The sequence below is a fragment of the Aegilops tauschii genome, chromosome 1, assembly GCF_002575655.3.
Source record: "Aegilops tauschii subsp. strangulata cultivar AL8/78 chromosome 1, Aet v6.0, whole genome shotgun sequence".
NCBI lineage: Eukaryota > Viridiplantae > Streptophyta > Magnoliopsida > Poales > Poaceae > Aegilops > Aegilops tauschii.
In genome coordinates, this window is record NC_053035.3 from 411,815,320 (window position 1) to 411,836,881 (window position 21,562).

The 21,562-nt window shown below is 46.4% G+C and overlaps 1 protein-coding gene across 1 annotated transcript; it reads right to left on the reverse strand.

Moving 5' to 3' along the window:
• Positions 1-777: 777 nt before the first annotated feature.
• Positions 778-3,703, reverse strand: LOC109762871 (transcription factor WRKY45-1-like). Its single transcript, XM_020321750.4, has 3 exons — positions 3,216-3,703; positions 2,730-2,819; positions 778-1,475 (listed from the first exon to the last, which is right to left on the reverse strand). Exons 1-3 carry the CDS (start codon positions 3,590-3,592, stop codon positions 1,070-1,072), a joined length of 873 nt encoding a protein of 290 aa, XP_020177339.1. The 5' UTR covers positions 3,593-3,703; the 3' UTR covers positions 778-1,069.
• Positions 3,704-21,562: the final 17,859 nt, after the last annotated feature.

A 21,562-nucleotide genomic window follows, 5' to 3' on the forward strand; every position in this document is an offset into this window, starting at 1 on the left:
AAATGATTCGTACTAACACAGTGCATCTCTGATAGAACGCTTTCCATGCATTCGTGTTCCTTTGGAACAAATGGGCTGGGCCAGCTAGGAGCTAGCTAATACTTTTGTTTTACGGAAAACAGCAGGTGATTTACCTACTGTAATTTAGTTACAGACCATAAATACTTGCAGAATGGACGAACGCAAGCTTAGAAGCTAAATGTGTTTTACATGAGATTTTCTTTTTCTTTTTTGCAATGGTCTTACATGATCATATGGAACAATTAAGCCCAAGCTTCAGAGACAGCAGGCCTGTTGCACTGCATAGGCATAAATAAGCTCAAGTCTCTTTTTTTTTTGCGAGGAAATAAGCTCAAATTTTATTTTATTTTTGCAAAGAAATAAGCTCAAGTCCGTTATAGTAGTTCATCTCAAAAAACTTTTTAGGAACTTTTTTTTTCGAAACGGAGGCAAAAGATTTGCCTCATCCATTAATTAAGAAGAAGTTTAGAGTTGCTTTTACAACGAAAAGCAAGGAGATTTAAATACAAAGCCACTACTCTCCCGGCATTATGAGACCCAAATGTTTGGCTCCTGCCATGACCCAAAGCTTAGCCTCCCGCTGAATGTTGAGTAATAGGACGGACGGCAGAGTAGACTTGTGTTGGAACACCCTAGCATTCCTTTCACACCAGATAGTCCAACAAGTTAACATGGTGAGGGAAGCGATGGCTTTACGGTGTGGCACGCCGACGCCCGACATGTTGATCCACCAATCGTGGATGGAACGCCTAGTCATCCAAAACTTTTTAGTAACTTGTGATGTTGTACTACTACCATTACAATTATCTCTCACAACATGCATGCAATTATTAAGGTTCAGGTAGATGTTTGCATGCAACAAGTTGATGAAGCTAAGGGGGTGTTTGGTTCAGGGACTTTTTAGTCCCAGAGACTAGAAAAAGTTCCTAAAAAGTCCCTAGAAACCAAACGGGAGGGACTTTTTCTACAGGGACTAGAAAAAGACTATCCTAGGACTTCTGAACCAAACATGCACCCCCTAAAACACTGAGTTTCACAGGCTAACTAGCTAGCTACCATCCCCAGAGTGACGACGAAAAAGTGACTTGACCTCCATTTCCATCTCCCACTGCTTGGGCGACAGGAACGGCAGCGAGGAAGAAGACAGCTCATCATACGTGTAGTTGTAGCTGGGCACGGTCACGGACATGTCCGCGTCTTCCTCCTTCTTCAACCTCGAGACACCAACAGCCGAAGAGAGCGACGCTTTGGAGAAGTCGAGCACCTGCGAGTTATTAGGGCTGCTTGAGCTGCTGGGTGGTTGGTCTTGGTCTTCATCTGGGAACAAAGTATCGCATGTGTGGTCGTTGATGAGGGTGACCAAGAACATGGGCGGGTCGCGGCTGTTCTGCTGCTGCACGTACTTCTTGGCCGGGCACTTGTGCTCGTCGCTGTATCCGCATCTGTAGTATAACCTGCAAAAACGTTGATTTACCAAGCGTGTGAACATATATACGAAGACATTGCAATTTTATGTTCTCGGTTAATTTTTGCTGGAATAAGCATGAGCTAGGAGTTAAGATAACAGGGAAAATACACGGTGAATTACCATAAATTACTTCTGGCAAAAAATCTAATGCGGTAAATTATGCCGAGTGGTTGGTATAGACGAACCCGGCCTCTGCAATAGCTCTTGACATCCAAGGCATGTTGAGTCATCGATAATGCACAATATGCATCTACAGAAAATGGTTTATCCACGCTTGAAAAAAGAGGAATATATCTACTCCCTTCGATTCATATTAATTGCCGCTGATTTAGTACAAAAAGGAGTAGTATAACTTCTCATTAAGGTACAAATTTAATTTTGTGATATCGCATATACTAGTACGTCTGTCTAATTAAAGTTAGGATGTGGAGGTCCTAACTGTTATTACTAATAAAAAGCTTATTAGAAATTTAGCCAGCTTCCGGAAGGTAGCTTATATTTGATGTGCACCAAATGGAGCATATATCAACCATAAATTTGGGAGAGGTCATTATCCATGCCAGGCCACGGATGCTTAATTTAAAGTCAGGTACTTTGATCTTTTCATTTTAACAACCACATACAGCTCCATCTAGTGCTTTACAGTTTTTTTTTTTTTTTGCAGAAAAAACTTTCAATCTATTCATCTTCAATCATGGTAGTATAACGAACACTAGAAATAATAAAAATTACATCCAGATTCGTAGACCATCTAGCGACGACTACAAGCACTGAAGCGAGCCAAAGGCGCGCCGCTGTCATCGCCCCTCCCTTATTAAATACGGGATAACAAATTACACAATGAAAGAGCGATCTTTTCCGGCCTCTGCATCTAAGGATACACATACATGCCAAGGTACAAACGAATTGAATAGAGGTGTACTACTTGTACAGAAACTGATTATTGGCGTTTCATATTTATCCAAGGGGGGAAATGAAAGTGCTATATATAACTAAAAACTGTGAACTCACATGCAATTTTTTTCTATCTAGCTCACTTTGAAAATCTTAGATATAGTGTATATACTTAGAATGATAGCGTTATATATACTACCACATGGTAGTATATGAGACATGAGATAAGTAACTATCACCGGATGGTAGAATGTATTTTCCATTTATAAAGCTAATGACACATGTATATAAATGAATTAGAGAGCTGACCAGGGATCGTTGGAAGTCCATCAAAGAACTTTTATACCTTGGAAAATCAGCATGGAGGATCTTCTTCTCGCCATATTTCCTCCAGTGGAATCGATCATTTTCTGGTGCCTCGGTTAGTATCTCCTTGCTGAAAAACAAGATGGGGAAAAATATCAGCTTTATCTCGCATATATAGTCATATACTACTTTCCTAGCTAACCATAAAATGTAGATCGTGGTACGCAGAGGAAAACAAGATTAATTATGCTACTCCATCATGCCTCACCAAATGCACTGGGATAAAGCAAGATCTAGCAACAAAGTACAGTAGCAACTTTGTTATCAAGAACCTAAAGCAACTGAGTAGCTACAGCTAGTACTAACAGTGCCATGAGAGTGATTAGTTCACCATCCTCACTGCGAAGCCAAATACACCATAGATCTGACAGTACCAATCCTTCTCTAGCACCGATCCCCACAGATATGCATGCCACAGTACTATTTGCTGTAGCAACCACGCACGGAGTTTTAAGTAGATACTCACATTGGAAGCTCCTCGCCGTAGGTGCCTCGCCGGTGCTTCGCCTTCCTGTTCCTGGAGCGTGCCACGGGGCCATTTCGCATCCCGCCACCTGAGGGGCCGGAAGCATGGCCGGGATCATAGGAGGAGGAGGAGGAAGAGTACTGCTCTTTCTCCGACTGGAGCACAGAGAGCGACGACGCCAGGGCCGTGGTGATGTCGCTCACGTTGGCCAGCGCGGCGTCACGGCGGCTGTCCTCCGGGATGAGCTCCACCTGCTGCCGGAGGAACTCCGCAAGCTGAGAGCCCTTCCGGAGCTCCTCTATGACAGCGTCTCTTTGGTCGGAGGGCGACGGGGGCGCCGGCGGCGGCGACATCTCGGACTTGGGCCGCATCGCCATTGGGGAATATTCAGGAGGTGGAGACGATGTGAACCCTGGCTGGGGTTGGACCTGCTGGATGCTTTGGATAATGGCCTTCGAGACCAGCTGGCTGGGGAGGTGTTATGGCTATGTGTCCGTATGGGTTTAATTATTCAACGCTGATAATGCAAATGCCTGTCGACTGAAGAGTATCTATAGCGTGTTTAGGTGCAAAAGGGAACTGTTTATCTATCCAGTCTTGAAAGTGTTTAAGCGCATGCATGTGTGCATGTGTGACTGACCGTATGTGTGGGTTATTTGAATTTGGGGCTAATTGTGTTGTGAATATGACTCATGGAAGACAATGACCAAAGAAAAGACTATATAATAAAACAAGATCAACGAAGTTTATGTGTGGTTTATGATGATTGTGTGCATCGCTTGATGAAGAGGCCGGGGGTATTCCTCCTTTCCAAAGAAACAAAAAGTGCAATACCTACCTAGGATCGATTATGTATGATCATATAGTTTATTTGTTACCAGAGTAGCGACCCATTACATATACCGCTCGATGGTCATCAGAGGAGGCCGAGGTGGGATTGGGAGGACATACAAAGGCCGAAAACACAAGTGGCTTCGGAGGGCTGGAATACTGCACGATTGTAATGTTTCTAAATTATTATAGGACATGAAAGAAATATACATTGCAGTTATGCAATCCCATAATCACTAAACCAAAATCTATGGCTCATATACACCACAGGGCCCTTATAACAGTGTTTTGGCCCACCAAGCCCAACCACAGAGCAAAACAACCTTATAAGAAGTAGTGTTCCATGTTCCCTTAAGACTAGCCACAATGGGTAGTAACATAGAGTAGTAACATGGGCATGTTACTACTCTATGTTACTACCTCTATAGTGGGGAGTAACATATGTGTGGTAACATGCAACACTTTATTTATTATGCTATAGACTCATCTTGTCTTGATATGTGTGATGTTACTCATAATAGTAGTAACTAGCTATGTTACTACATGACTCTCTTTCTTCACTTATTGCTTACCACATCATCTATTTTATCTAGATATGTGTGATGTTACTACCTATGTTACTCCCATTGTGGGTAGTCTAAGAGACTAACCCGGTAGTAAAGGACTGTTACCCTTGTAACTTGTGATCTGCACCATCCATAGCCTATGTTAGACAAAACTCATCAAATGTGTCCTTACACATCTGTCACCACAACATAGGCCTCCTTACACTAGCATTATGATCAACCAACCTTGACTGGCCGCCGTTAGTCCAACTAGATTTTGCACCCAACGAAGCGATGTGGGACTGCAAACAGTACTATTAAACTTGCGAACTCTATTTTTCTTAGTTGGTTAGAGTGAGTTTCTTCCATCGACCCCTCCTCCTACACACATACACCACATGACCAAAATAGTCTCTAGAGAAGCCAAATTTGTATGTAGTATGTACAAAATAACTTGAATACTGTGTAAACAAACATTGTATTATTCTTCGTTATTTTCTAAATAAGGAATCAAAGTGTTTTGTGGGCCACAAACATATAAATTTAAATTTTTCAAAGGAGTTTCACATAATTTTGGGAGGATTTAAATCCTTAGGACTTTTCATATGAGGTCGTTTTGTTTGCGGGGTCGGAATCATTAGGAGTTTACCTAAGGATTTCTTTGCACTATATATATTCTCGAGTGTTTTTTTATTCACCCAAATTTATAGGTATAAGTACTTTAGCCTTCTTGCGGTGTGTCAAATTAAGTATTTTATCCTATTATCGTATCTAGGAAATCTCACAGTTAAAGAGGTCTTCAAATTATGAGGGCTTCTCCGTAGAAATAGAATGAAGCCTTCAAATAAAGTCATTAGAAATCTTCAGGACGGGTGTAAGGATGCTTTTTTTCTAAAAGTATATTTCAATTTGGTGGATCTAGCACTAGATTCAGAGGTTGGGCGTAGAGAATATCAATTGGCTCATCAACATCTGGACGTCACGTTAATAAAATACAGAACATAAATTAACTGTTGGCTGTTGGCAATGTCAGGACAATGACTTTATCTCCCTGCAGGCTAGTTTAATTGGCCCTTGGTTTGTCCTAACACTTTTACATTTTGTACACATAATTGTGACACTGGATAAAAAAAATCAACTGGGATGGTCACAATCGAAGCAAAATAATATCGATTCCATTGATGCACACAAAAAACAAAACAATACATGCACTAGCGACAGGGGTGACTGTGGATCTGTGATATTGAACATCAGTGGATGTAGTAGTACATAGTAATTGTCATTTTCATGACTAATTTTTGAATTGTTGGTCAAGTCCAATTGCCTGTGTGATCTATACCCAGACAAAAAGTAGTGGTTGTGGCTTTCGCTTCACGTGATTATTTGATGACCGGTGGAAGAATCGTCGGCGTGATGTGGCCTGTGTGACATCCAGGGGCTGAGGTAATCTGGCTCTGTCACGGTGTGTTTGAGGGGTCCCTTGTTGTATACTGCACACAGGTAAGAGGCCCCTAATGACATAAGAATTCCAGATAATGGCCAACACAAGATTAGTTGGATGGTTGTTACAATCAATCACCGGGTTCTACTAGTGTCTTGGAGCTCAGTTCTACCACGTGATAATTCGCAGTCCAGCGCATGCAGTGAGCAGCCCGTTCACCCGGTCTGCATTAGTCAAATGGGGGTAATTAATTAGCCGCTAATCAGGGCGTGGTCTGCCACCCACGTTCTCACCGGCCCACTAGGCCATCAGCTGCTTCAAGGAGCTTCGCCTCGCATCGCATGCATCGTCAGGTTGCTGTCCACCGCTGGGTCCATGCAAGCGTCGGGCCCCGTACGTCAGCACCGTGACGCCCCAACTGTTACGTCTGCACTCGCATAAAGAATGCGTACATGATGGCCCATCGGCGATCACCGGCCGTGTCTTGAGAAAAGGACAAATAATTGTGTTGCTCAGTTGGCTCTTGGAGACAGATCTATAGTTTTTGGGATGCGTTTATTCTATTCCAGGTGACATTTTGATCATGTTAACTGGCGCCTGGTGGGTGCTTTGCAGCAGCTCGTCACGGGGAACCACGCATGCGATGCGATCTTGTGAGACTATGATTGGATCGTCGTGGACGTACCGCAAGGCGCACCCATCACATGGTGGGAGTTGCCGTATAAAAATATGGTACTATGTTTTTGACGTACTCTCGAGAAAAACAGCCTTCGTATCCTATATGAAGCGCACACTGTATGACAGCCTTCGTGTCGTATATGAAGGGCACTTTGTCTGAATATGCAGCCTGTCAATACAAAATGTAAACAAGAAATCGTCCTAATGGCTGTTTACATATCATGCGATAGATTCGTCAGTGACACATTCATTTTCTCTTCCGATCTCCAATACATCTATACTCAGTTAAACGAATAATATTCAGTTAAACTCGAGCATGGTGATGAGGGCTTGGACAACCACGAGTGAGAGTAAGGAAGATTACAATGAGGTACCAATTTCGCCGGGGATTTCAGCTTCCCTGTGACGATTCCGATGGCGACGACTCGATTCCGATGGTGATGCTTGAAACCGTAAGAAGCTAAGAATCCATGTATCCCCATGGATTCCCTGGTTCTCACAATTTCAAACATCGACGTCGAAACACTCCTCCACGCACCACACAATCGTCGTCGAGTCGCCGTTTTCTTTCCACCTAATGGAAAATTTATGTTGACCATTTTGGGGACATGTGCGATAATCCTTGCGGAAGTCCTTATGCCTGGTATTAATTTTACCCGCGCTTCTCTGCCGTTGATCCCGCTCCTCCTCCAATAACAGCACCCAGTTCACCGACGATGATAGTGGAGGTAGTGGGCGGCTAGGTTATCACGGGGAACCATGCATGTGACCTTGTGAGACTATGATTGGGTCGTCGTGGACGTACCGCAAGGCACCGATCACATGGTTTCCCACTGGAGTTGCCCATATTGACAGCCTCCGTATCGTATATGAAGCGCGCACTGTATGACAGCCTCGGTGTCGTATATGAAGCGCACTTTGTCTGAATATATGGAAGCTGTCAAGACAAAATGTAAACACGAAATCGTCCTAATGGTTGTTTACATATCATGCGATCGATTCATCAGTGACACATTCATTTTCTCTTCCAATCTTCAATACATCCATATTCCGTTAAACCAACAATATCCAGTTAAACCCCGACACGATGGTGAGGGCTTGGACGACCACGAGCACGACCATGAGGGTGAGTGCGATTACGATGAGGTACCAATTTTGATGGCAATTTCAGCTTTCATGTGCCGATTTCCGGTAGCGGCGACTCGATTCCAAAGGTGATGCTAGAAACCGTAAGGCCAATCCAATGCACGACCCAGTTTCATCCGCCCCAGTTCATTTGAGTCGAAACGGACAAATGTCATGGCCCAACGCGCGGGAGCATGAGCAAATTCTGTCTGGCTCGACCCAATTTCGGCGCAAATTTGGGCCGGATTTGCCTCCAGACGAACACTGGACAGATGCGCACACGTCCTTTCGTCATCCACCATCGGGCCCGCATGTCGATCGTGCAACTGCTTCCCGCCGACCCCGTTTAATCCGCACATGTGGTCGGGCCGCACATCAGCCTCCTAGCCGTCCCGACGCATCCTTTTTAATGGCGAAACCGTGGACCGGCCAATCCACTTCTGAACTCCAACCGCATCCACACTCTTTCCACTGCCCCCTCACGCCCTGACAATTCCAACCCTAGCGCCGCCCTCGCTCCTTGCTCCTCGCCGGCCGCCGGCATGAGGATGTGTAAGTGGATCCCCGGCAAGAAGGTGAAGCACGACCACAAACAGGGTCGTCCTCTGTGTCGTCGGGGAGCGTCGCCGACTACTTCATGTTGCCGCCCGCCTTCTCCATTTCTACATCAGCGGCCCTGCCGCGCATGCAGCCGTACGTCAAGGTGGTGGTGTGCCAGCGGTATTGGGACATAGGCACCCCGCTGTCGGCGACGGCCTTGACGTGCAGATGGCATTGTTGACCGCAGGGTGACATCACCATACCATAGCTAGAGGTGAAAGATGAGGTGGTTTGGAGCCTCCGGCGGCTCGGGCCAGGCCCAGGGACCTGCCATGGGTGGGCGGTCATGGACGTGGACGTCGAGGTGCCCTGCACGCCGGAGTACATGTCTGCGCCGGCCTCGTGGGTGGGCGTCGAGCCGTGGCCACTGTCCCCGCCATGGCCACCAGTAGCGCCGCAGCCACAGCAGGCGACGCCCGCCCAACTTTGCCAGCCGCCGCAGGGGCCGTCAGCCCATCTTTGGCAGCCACCTACGTACATCAACCTTGCCACGAGGATGGCGGCGACTAAAGACGGCCAGCACGGCGGCGACGGCCGATCCAGGGTTTCCTTATTTTTATGTTTTCTTTAGTTCAAGTTTAATTTGAATGTTCATCTAGGACTTGTGGACTTAAGTTAAGTAATATATAAGTTATCGTCTTAAATTATTTTTCATGTTTTTTATTTAAAATTTATGTCCAAAATGCAGAAACTATTTGATGCTGCAGGCGGTTGGGGCACCGACGGGCGGACGACCGCAAACGGACCCTCGCGTCCGTTTAGCCGACGCAAACGGACATAAACAAGACAAAACACACTTCCATTTGCGGTCATGCATTAGAGTTAGCCTAAGAAGCTAACAATCCATGTATCCCCATGGATTACCTGGTTCTCACAATTCCAAACATTGACGTCGAATTCATTCCTCCATGCATCACACAATTGTCTGTCGAGTCGTCGATTTCTTTCCACCTAATTGGAAAATTATGTTCACCATTTTGGGGACACATGCGCTAATCCTTGCGGAAATCCTTATGCATCTTTCAAAATGCTCGGTATAAATTTTACCCGCTTCTCCTCCGTTGATCCCGCTCCTCCACCAATAACAATACCCAGTCCGCCGTCACTGATAATGGAGGTAGTGGGTGAGGGAGTCCTGGAATATGGGGTCCTCGGGTGTCCGGACTGATGGGCCGTGAAGATACAAGATAGAAGGCCTTCCCCCGTGTCCGGATGGGACTCTCCTTTGCGTGGATGGCAAGCTTGGCGTCCGGATGTGTAGATTCCTTCTTTTGTAAACCAACTCTATACAACCCTAGGCCCCTCCGGTGTCTATATAAACCGGAGGGTTTAGTCCGTAGAGGCTATGACAAATAATATAGGCTAGACATCTAGGGTTTAGCCATTACGATCTCGAGGTAGATCGACTCTTATAACCCCTATACTCATCAAAGTCAATCAAGAAGGAAGTAGGGTATTACCTCCATCAAGAGGGCCCAAACCTGGGTAAACATCGTGTCCTCTTTGTCTTCTGTTACCTTCGATTCTCAGACGCACAGTTCGGGACCCCCTACTCGAGATCGGCCGGTTTTGACACCGACATTGGTGCTTTCATTGAGAGTTCCGATGTTCCGTCCACAGAAGGTTCGATGGCTCGTTCGATCATCTACAACGATGCTGTTTCGGGGGAGACTTTTCTTCCCGGTCAATTTTTTGTGTTCGGCGGCTTCGCGCTGCGTGCCAACTCGATTGGCCACATTGAGCAGATCGACAGCTACGCCTCTGGTCATCAGATCAGTTTTGGGAACCTGAATTATGTTGCTGATATCCGAGGAGACTTGATCTTCGAAGGGTTCGCGGCCTCGACCACCGCTCTGGCCTTAGATCCGGAGCAAACTACCGGGTCCGAAGATGGGAGTTTGGAGCCCACCGGACTCTCTCCGATTATGAAGCTCACTACCGGAGATCCGGAGGGGACTGTGTCATCGGCAAGCCCGGAGTCAAACTGGGTTCCCCCTATCATTGGAAAGCCGGACTCGCCCCCGGACGCTAGCTCCGAACTCTCGAGGTCCACGCCAAGTGAGCATGGCCAGGAGGCTTTTGCCCTGCCTAGCTCCACGGACTCTCACTTCCCTATCCAAACCTCGCTCTTAAACGAGGCTCTGGACTTAATGCGATCCCTCGCCATTACAGAGGAATCACCTCCGAACTTCGCCTAGCCCGGATTAGGGGCTGAAAGCGGGGAATTTTACATCCCACCCACCACCCACTTCATAGCTACTGTCGAAGACTTAACCGACATGCTGGATTACGCCTCCGAAGACATCGACGGCATGGACGACGATGCCGGAGACAAACAAGGCCAAGACCCGCCGTTTACCGGACGTTGGACGGCCACCTCCACATACGACGTGTATATGGTAGATACACCCAAAGAGGATGACGGCGAAGGCAGGAAGGATCCGGTTGAGGACAAGCCTGCTGAGGCACCACCGAAGCGTCGACGCCAGCGGTGCCACTCAAAATCGCGCCGCGAAAAAGACAGCAATACCGGCACCGGAGACAATAACACTCTGGAGAACGATGAAGACACCGAAGCCCCCGTTGAGCCCACATCCGAATAGGATGATTGGGAGGAGGGGCAAGTTAACCCCGATGATCCGGTCGGGAACGAGGGCTTGGAGGATAGTAACTATCTACCAATCTCAAAGTATGATGTGAGCCTCGGCGACGAAGACTTCATCATGCCAGAGGAACCCCTCGAGCAAGAGCGCTTTAAGCGCCAGCTAATCGCAACAGCGAGAAGCCTAAAAAAGAAGCAGCAGCAGCTTCAAGCCGAACAGGATACGCTCAATGACAGATGGACTAAAGTCCTGGCAACCGAAGAATACGGCTTCGAACGCCCAACAAAGAGCTACCCGAAGCGCAAGCTACTACCACAATTTGACGACGAGGCCCTTGAGCCAATACTGCCAAAGTATAAACATGCTGATAAACCTGACCGACCACCACGTGGACGGGACAGAGCGGCTACTTACGCCGAACACCAGCCCGCACCACTCCGCCGTAGAGGCAAGGAGGTAGCGGCTCCGGGCTACACCTACGACCTACGCAAGGACCTGGATAATAGAGCCGGTCAGACCAGATCAATCTATGGATCAAGGGGGCGTGCTCCAACGCGAGAGGACGGCCATCAGGCCCGGCGCGACAAGCATAATCTCACCCGGGCTGAAAACCGAACACGGATGTCGCCCGAACTCTGTCGTGACGTCGCCCGATACAGGGCGCCGCACACCCTTATGCTTCACCGATGAGGTAATGGAGCACCAGTTCCCAGAAGGGTTTAAACCCGTGAACATTGAATCATACGATGGGATGACAGATCCTGCAGTATGGATTGAAGATTTTCTTCTCCATATCCACACGGCTCGCGGTGACGATCTCCATGCCATCAAGTACCTCCCACTAAAACTAAAGGGACCAGCGCGGCACTGGCTAAACAGCCTCCCAGAGAATTCCATTGGTAGCTGGGAAGACTTGGAGGACGCCTTTCGAGACAACCTCCAAGGTACCTATGTCCGGCCTCCGGACGCCGATGACCTAAGTCATATAGTCCAGCAACCCGCAGAGTCAGCCCGCAAACTCTGGACTAAGTTCTTAATTAAAAAGAACCAAATCGTCGATTGTCCGGACGCCGAAGCCCTCACGGCCTTTAAACATAGTGTCCGCGACGAATGGCTCGCCCGACACCTCGGCCAAGAAAAGCCAAAGTCCATGGCAGCCCTTACCACACTAATGACCCGCTTTTGCGCGGGGGAAGACAGCTGGTTAGCTCATAGAAGCAACAGTACCAGCGACCCTGGCACCTCCGAAGCCAGAGATGGCAACGGTAGGCCACGACACAACAAACACAAGCGTCGAAGCAACATTGAAGATACCGAAGACACGGCGGTCAACGCCGAATTCAGTGGCTCTAAATCCGGTCAGCAGAAGAAGCCATTCAAAGGAAACAAAGATGGTCCATCCAGTTTGGAAAAAATACTCAATCGGCCTTGCCAGATTCATGGCACCCCTGAAAAGCCTGCCAATCATTCCAACAGAAATTGTTGGGTCTTTAAACAGGCCGGTAAGTTAAACACCGAACACAAGGTGAACGGGCCGCCAAGCGAGGACGATGAAGAGCCTCACCCACCGAACACAGGGGACAGAAGAAATTCCCTCTGAGGTAAAAACAGTGAACATGATATATGCCACGCATATCCCCAAGAGGGAACGCAAGCGCGCACTAAGGGACGTCTACGCTGTAGAGCCACTCGCCCCAAAATTCAACCCCTGGTCGGCTTGTCCGATCACCTTCAATCGTAAGGACCACCCGACCAGCATCCGTCATGGAGGTTCGGCCACTTTGGTCCTTGATCCAATCATCGACGGATTCCATCTCACACGAGTCCTCATGGACGGCGGCAGTAGTCTTAACTTGATTTATCAAGACACCACTACTGCAGGATGCTGCTAACGAGACACTACGATCAGAGACCCTTCGACGAAACTGTGTGCAATGCAATAATCGCAAACGGTGGTGTAAAAAACCGTCAAAAAAGGTGCAAAACGTTTGCGATGACGGATGCATCAAACACGGTTCGGATTTTAGTTGCGTGTGCGATGCAGGGCATATGGTTCAGTTCAATTAATTGTTTGCGATGAGGAGGAACAAAAGAGACGGGCAGCCAGATGAAGGTGTGTGCGATATACAGCATACGGTTCACTCGGATGAACTGTTTGTGATTAGGCAACACAAAAGAAACGGGCAGCCAGATGAAGGTGTGTGCGATGTACAGCATACAGTTCACTCGGATGAACTGTTTGTGATTAGGCAACACAAAAGAAACGGTCAGTCGGATCAAGGTGTGTGCGATATACGGCATGCGGTTCACTCAGCCTTGTCGTCAGTGTGTGACCTCTGTGGCAACCGTTCGCTCCCCACTAGCCTCTTCTTGTACCATGGCAACTATCCACCGCCTCTTTGCCTTACCCTCTCGATTTGGAACTGCTGTCACACGCTCTTCCTCCCTCCATTTGCCTTCACCCTTCCTTCTGTCATTGTTCGATCATCTTCTCCAGGGAGGGAATAGGCCGGAAACGACCCTGTTATTCTTGCCCCGATCCGAAAGATGACATGGTGGAGGAACTCATTGATCGGTGCGACGTCATCACCTCGGCTATCATGGCAGGTTCGTTCAAGACCATTCTCGACTCAACTAATAACATCATTACAAGGAACCCAAGGGTCCAGGAGTGGTTTGATCTCCCCTATATTCTTCGCCGAGACCCTGATCACTATCGCGGGGACGATGGAAGCCTCACCTTGTGCAAGTTGATGCCGCTTGATAATGACACGTGTGATGTTAAGATGTCATCGCTTGAGCGTAAGGCTTGGGCAGGCGCAAATGGAGATCGGGTTGTTTATATTGGGTACAACAGCGAGTGGGAACTTGTGAATGTGTACACTCGTCACCGGGTTCCACTTCCAAAAATCTCAGACTGCCCTGAAGTTGAGCACACCGGTATTCTACGTACGTTCAAATATGATCATGGTGACTGTCGTCTACAGAGGATAGGAATTTGTCGAGTTCCCAACCGCTCTTGGAATTACACGAACTATGAAGTTGTTGCTATCTTCGACAAGCTTGTTGTCGTCCTTGCTTCCACGACTCGATGGATATTGCTCAAAAATCAATTTTTGTACACAGATGAGTACTGTGATGCAATTCAGTACAAGGGTCTTGTGTTTGCTGCCACCACTCGTGGCACTGTTTTTGCATGGAATCCTTATGGTTTCGGTATGTTTGTCTTCCCATGTAATTATAATTGTTTCATCCACATGCAAGCGGGTTAGCTAGCTAGTTTCCCTTTACTAATTAACCTTCTTGTGTTTCCAAGGTCATGTACACATTCCACCACCCATACTTGAAAAATTTTATAACCAAGGGGGAGATGACGATGGTGATGATCATGAGCATGAGGACGAGCAGGACCCATATACTCAGTGGCGCCTGGCAACTTATTCCGATGGATCACCTCTTCTTGTCTATATACAGGGCACTACTGATGTTACTAAGGAAGCAGGTGTTGTCTCGCATGGTCACACTCTCCGGACCTATTCCAACATCCGTTGCAGGGTATTCGGGATGGATACTAGTGTACTAACGCCAACACCTTCTCCCTGGTTCAGTATCGAAAGTCTTGGAGGAAACTCGCTCTTCCTTGGACAAAACTATCCAATGATGGTGAAAGGCGATCCAGCTGCTGTTGACACAACGTTACTACCATTTATGAGAAGCAACTGTATCTATACCTCGGACATTGCTATGGTTCCCTATCGTGGCTATCACAATATGCGTCCTGACATAGGCCGCTTCAGCCTGGATGATAAGTCATGCGTTGGTCTCGAGATTGACAGTAGCTGCCCCTTCCCAGAGAATCACTTCTGGTTCAAAGCAAGCGTTTCCAACGCCGACGAGTGGTTGAGCTGAAGTTCATTTCATCGCTTTCTTATTCATTGTGTGAGAAAAAACTTTACTTTACTAGAATGTTTTGTTGGAAATGATCTATAATCCAATGTGTATCCTCGTTGTCGTTGTGGGTTGATGACTTGTTGTATGTAATCAATGGTACATTTGCATATGCGTCCATCAACTCACGCCTGCTAGTGGTGTCCATATGAACAGTGCTAGTGATTTTAGTTGCAAAAATCAGATAGTGCTAGTGATGTTTAGCTGCATATTTTGACAAATCACAGTGTTACAAGGTTGACAAATGGCAATGTTACTAGATAAACAAATGTCAATCTTTCCTGTTTGACAAATGACAACATACCCAAAATGACAGATGCAAATCTTACCCAATTGTTTCTACGTGGTTGCACATGGGTCATCCAAAAGAACAGTTTGCGTTGAAGGGATGCACAAATCCTGCACTGCGAAGGAAGACCATAGCTCTCACTTTGCATACGGGTGTTCTATCTAAAACGTTTGCGATCAAAAGCTGTAGAAATCCTGCTCGGCACATTTTCCCTTGGCTTCCTGGGGAAGCTGTCGGTTTGCATACGGGTGTTCTAACTAAAACGTTTGCAATGAGTGTTTTATATTTAAAAACCATTGACATTTTTTTCAAAAGAAAATCGTTTGATAAGTCTGTAAATGAAGAGAGAAAAATGCAAGTTCGTTCAAACCATATCTTTCATTCAGTCACACTGCGAATTTATATTCATATGATCGAGAATTCAAGATACAGTATTAAACCCCAAAAAAACTATTTCCGGCGGCGGCGGAGGCGGCGTGCCGCGCCGTCGTTGTCGTTGTCGTCCTCCGGGACGCCGTTGTTGAAGTCTTCAAGGTAGCACAAAATGTTCTTCACTTGTAAATCAAACATCATGTCATCGCGCGATCGACGGGCGAGGCGTGAGAGGACGGCAACTGGCGCCGCTGAGAGGTAGCGGTCGACGGCAGCGTCCAATGCCGCTGAGGGGGGTGCGCACACGGGCACGGGCGCGGCGGTTGCAGCCAAACGCACGGGGACCGGCGCTGCGGTGGGTGGAGGGGCGCGCACGGGCAGGGGCACGGGCGCGGCGGGTGCAGCCAAACGCACGAGGGCCGATGCCACGGCGGGTGGAGGGGCGCGCACGGGCACGGGTGCTGGCGCTGGCATGTACACGAGCTTGCGCGGGTCCGCGGAGACCTCCCTGACGCCTGCGGCTTCCAGCTCTGCGATAGTGCTCGGTGACCAGCCCGTCAATGCTACGGGGATGGTCGCTGGCGCGGGCACGGGGATGTGAGCTGGGATGGGAGCGGGGGCAGCAACCGCCGCGGCCAGCTCGTTCTGGGCCATGTACATGAGGCCCCATTCCTCCTTATTTTTTATCTCCTCCGGCTCGGAGTCGACTTCACCAAACTTGAAGACTAGTGGCAGATGATCATTCTGCGCCATGGCGTTGGTGGAGGTCTGCGGGAGGGAGGGGAATGGGAGGCGAACAGTATGGCCGCCCGTATTAAACAGCGGCTCGGGCGCCATTAATGGAGAGGAAAGCGGGCGGCCATGGAAGTCAAAAGGCTCGCTTCCCGGCGAGCCTACGCAGCGGACAACTCGCACGCTTCCCGGTGAGCCTGCGCATTGGAGGACAGCTTGCATGCCTCTCGGTCAGCCTGCGCATCGGACTCCGCTCGCACGTCTCCCGTTCAGTCAAGGTCAAGCAGATGTCCGCACGGCACCTCCTATAGCCATTAAAACGGAGACACGTGGCGTCACGTTAATGGTTAACAGAACGCACACTATTTAAATTATACAAACGTTTGAGATATTAAAGTGGCAGCTATTTTTTCAAAATGCCTTTGTTGGCTGTTATTCGAGTGCGCCTTCTCTCAAAATGGACACGAAAAATACTAGAGCATGTCGGGTGCCATTCCATGATAGCATGCCAAGTTTCATGAATTTCACACGAGTTTTGGATTTACTAGAATTTAAAAACAAAGTATCTCAACGTTTTGCCGGCAATCAACGGTGCCCTGGTGTTTGAAATTCATTCCCATTTCTTGCATGGGACCTAAGCATGCACCCAAGGACACAGACTTGATTTTTCAACCAATTTATATGCATTAGAGCATGTGCATGTAGTTCAAATTTTAATTATGCACCTGAAAACTCAATTAATGCATAAAAATATCCAAACAAACCCCGAAAAATCACAAAAAATGACACAACACTCCTGTTGTTCTATGTTGACACGAGAAAATTTTTGAAAGCAATGAGAGGCAATGGATATCGTTTCGTCCCCAAAGGCGGGACGTTCCCTACTGAAACCATCATGCTTGTTGTGAGAAGCTCTGGTTTGTGAGAAGCATATACCCAACCTGCCCCAAATGGGACAAAAACTTTACCATGGCATGCTGATGTCGCTCCATGATAGCATGCCAAGTTTCATGAATTTCAGACGAGCTTTGGATTTACTAGAATTTAAAAACAAAGTATCTCAATGTTTTGCCGGCAATCAACGGTGCCCTGGTGTTTGAAATTCATTCCCATTTCTTGCATGGGACCTAAGCATGCAACCAAGGACATAGATTTGGTTTTTCAACCAGTTTATATGCACTAGAGCATGTGCATGTAGTTCGAATTTGAATTATGCACCTAAAATGCCTACAAAACCAAGTTAATGTATAAAAATGTCCAAACAAACCCCGAAAAATTCAAAAATTAATCACAACACTCCTGTTTTTCTATGTTGACACTAGAAAATTTTTGAAAGCAATAAGAGGCAACAGATATCGTTTCGTCCCCAAAGGTGGCACGTTCCCTACCGAAACCATCACGCTTGTTGTGAGAAGCTCTGGTTTGTGAGACGCTTATACCCAAACCTGCCCCAAATGCGACAAAAAATTTACCACGGCATGTTGATGCCGCTCCATGATAGCATGCCAAGTTTCATGAATTTCAGACAAGTTTTGGATTTACTAGAATTTAAAAACCAGTTATCTCAATGTTTGCGGCCGAGTGACGGTGGCAGGGTGTTTGAAATTCATTCCCATTTCTTGCATGGGACCTAAGCATGCAACCAAGGACACAGATTTGGTTTTTCAACCAGTTTATATGCACTGGAGCATGTGCATGTAGTTCAAATTTGAATTATGCACCTGAAATGCCTACAAAACCAAGTTAATGTATAAAAATGTCCAAACGAACCCCAACAAAATCAAAATTAAACACAACACTCCTGTTGTTCTATGTTGACACTAGAAAAAATTTGCAAGCAATAGAGGCAACGGATATCGGTTCGTCCCCAAAGGTGGCACGTTCCCTACCGAAACCATCACGCTTGTTCTGAGAAGCTCTGGTTTGTGAGACGCTTATACCCAAACCTGCCCCAAATGGGACACAATTTTTACCATGGCATGTTGATGCCGCTCCATGATAGCATGCCAAGTTTCATGAATTTCAGACGAGTTTTGTATTTACTAGAATTTAAAAACCAAGTATCTCAATGTTTGCGGCTGAGTGACGGTGGCAGGGTGTTTGACATTCCATTCCCATTTCTTGCATGGGACCTAAGCATGCAACCAAGGACACAGATTTGATTATTCAACCAGTTTATATGCACTGGAGCATGTGCATGTAGTTCAAATTTGAATTATGCACCTGAAATGCCTACAAAACCAAGTTAATGTATAAAAAGGTCCAAACGAACCCTGAATAATTCCAATTTTTTTGACGACACACCTATAGTTGCATGTTCACTGCAGATAAAAGTTCTAGCAACTCAGACACCATCCTTTGCAGCTGTGACCCCATTACGTAATTCAAATCAAGACGAAAAATTAAGTAGATCGCACACAGTTTATTATCACCAACCGTGTGAGATGCAGCACAAAATATCTTGAAGCGCCGTTGGATTATAGTACGCATACAGCTTATGCGAGAAGGTGCAATGGCTACAGTCCACAGCCCGCTATGAATAAGGGACCGTGTCTGATGACACTTTGCGCGCCAGTTTTTTCGCTGAAGCGATTCCAAATTTTCGGCTTCCGCGAAATATCTATCTCCCCGCCCCCCTCCCCCTTACCAAAAGCCACATTTTCCTTGTTTCCGCCTTCCTTTCCAAGTTGAAACCTTCACTCCTTGCTTGCAGCACCGCCTCCTCGCCGGCGACCCTCCTCACGCTGCTCGGCCTCGCCTATCCAGGCAGGTAATCCACACCCGACCCCCATCCTCCTCCTCCTTCCACATCCCACATGCCCCGACCGCCGGCGCGAGCGCGACACCTTCCACCCAAATCACCGACCCCTCCACCAAATAAGCGCCGCCCTAAGCCATGGTGCATGCAGTATAGCCAGGATCTCAAGGAGCATTTGGCAGCGGAGAAGCAAATCATGGCCGCACGCGCGGATGAGGTCGTGATGGCTGCCATTCGTGCCGACCCCCAGATCTTGGAGGAGCACCTCACTGTTGAGGCCACCGTTGATGCCTCGCGCGCCGACGCTGCGACGCGGTTGGCTGCTTTAAACGACAGTTCGTGGCGTTTTCTCGAGGCCACCGTCGATGCCTTCGAAGAAGACTACGAGGTGTTTTCTCAGCGTGCACGTGCTTACCTCATCTCGAGAGCCAGTAGGTTGGTGCCCGGAGTGGCTCAGGCAACTCACCACTACGACGAGGGCACCCACGAAGCGGAGGCCTCGCCCTCTTCCATGTCCAAGGAGCCAATCGTCATCGATATCTCCAACAATGAGGAGTAGCTTGTCTTATTAGCTCACTATAAGGACCCATGTTCAGTTTGCTAGCTACTGCCTTTCCTTATCAAATTCTAGTGAATTGTGCTATCTACTTTTACCATGCAATCTTCTGCTCTAGAGTATATGTTCTATATGTCGTGCAATGTAGTGTTCAGTTAACTGTTTGGTTCAGTTCTGCAAATGTGATGTTCAATTCTTCAGGGTGCAATTTTCCAAGTTGTCAAGCATGCTTGGTTTGGTTAACTGTCAGATCTTCTATTAGGACTATGTTATATTGTGCAATGTGGTGCTCAGTTAACATTTGGTTCATTTGTTGTGGTGTTTAGTTAACTGTTTGGTTCAATTCTGCAATGTGATGTTCAATTGTTGTGGGTGCATTCTGTTATTGTATACCATGTGAGAAATAAATCGAATTTGGCAACACTAAATACATGAGAAACAAATACAATTGCTATATTTCCAAGTTGTTAAGCATGCTTGGTATGGTTAACTGTCTGATCTTCTATTAGGAGTATGTTATATTGTGCAATGTGGTGCTCAGTTAACGTTTGGTTCATTTGTTGTGGTGTTTAGTTAACTGTTTGGTTCAATTCTGCAATGCGATGTTCAATTGTTGTGGCTGCATTCTGTTATTGTATACCATGTGAAAAATAAATCAAATTTGGTTGTACTAAATACATGAGAATATAATACAATTGCTATATTTCCAAGTTGTTAAGCATGCTTGGTTTGGTTAACTGACTGATATTCTATTAGGAGTATGTTATATTGTGCAATGTGGTGCTCAGTTAACGTTTGGTTCATTTGTTGTGGTGTTTAGTTAATTTTTTGGTTCAATTCTGCAATGTGATGTTCAATTGTTGTGGCTGCATTCTGTTATTGTATACCATGTGAGAAATAAATCGAATTTGGCTGTACTAAATACATGAGAAACAAATACAATTGCTATATTTCCAAGTTGTTAAGCATGCTTGGTTTGGTTAACTGTCTGATCTTCTACTAGGACTATGTTATATTGTGCAATGTGGTGCTCAGTTAACATTTGGTTCATTTGTTGTGGTGTTTACTTAACTGCATGGTTCAATTCTGCAATGTGATGTTCAATTGTTGTGGCTGCATTCTATTATTGTATACCATGTGAGAAATAAATCGAATTTGGATGTACTAAATACATGAGAAACAAATACAATTGCTATATTTCCAAGTTGTTAAGCATGCTTGGTTTGGTTAACTGTCTGATCTTCTATTAGGAGTATGTTATATTGTGCAATGTGGTGCTCAGTTAACGTTTGGTTCATTTGTTGTGGTGTTTAGTTAACTGTTTGGTTCAATTCTGCAATGCGATGTTCAATTGTTGTGGCTGCATTCTGTTATTCTGTTATTGTATACCATGTGGGAAATAAATCGAATTTGGTTGTACTAAATACATGAGGAACAGATACAATTGCTATATTTACAACTTGTTAAGCATGCTTGGTTTGGTTAACTGTCTGATCTTCTATTAGGAGTATGTTATATTGTGTAATGTGGTGCTCAGTTAACATTTGGTTCATTTCTTGTGGTGTTTACTTAACTGCATGGTTCAATTCTGCAATGCGATGTTCAATTGTTGTGGCTGCATTCTGTTATTGTATACCATGTGAGAAATAAATCGAATTTGGTTGTACTAAATACATGAGAAACAAATACAATTGTTATATTTCCAAGTTGTTAAGCATGCTTGGTTTGGTTAACTGTGTGATCTTCTATTAGGAGTATGTTATATTGTGCAATGTGGTGCTCAGTTAATGTTTGGTTCATTTGTTGTGGTGTTTAGTTAACTGCAGGTGCATGGTCCGTTCTCTAATAGCACATTATTGTGCAATTGCA

Excerpts from the sequence above, each read along its gene's own strand:
- LOC109762871 (XM_020321750.4), bottom strand. The coding sequence starts at position 3,592 with ATGGCGATGCGGCCCAAGTCCGAGATGTCGCCGCCGCCGGCGCCCCCG. Across the intron at positions 2,820-3,215 it reads TACGGCGAGGAGCTTCCAAT|CAAGGAGATACTAACCGAGG; the intron begins GTGAGTATCTAC and ends CTTGTTTTTCAG. Across the intron at positions 1,476-2,729 it reads CTCCATGCTGATTTTCCAAG|GTTATACTACAGATGCGGAT; the intron begins GTATAAAAGTTC and ends ACGTTTTTGCAG.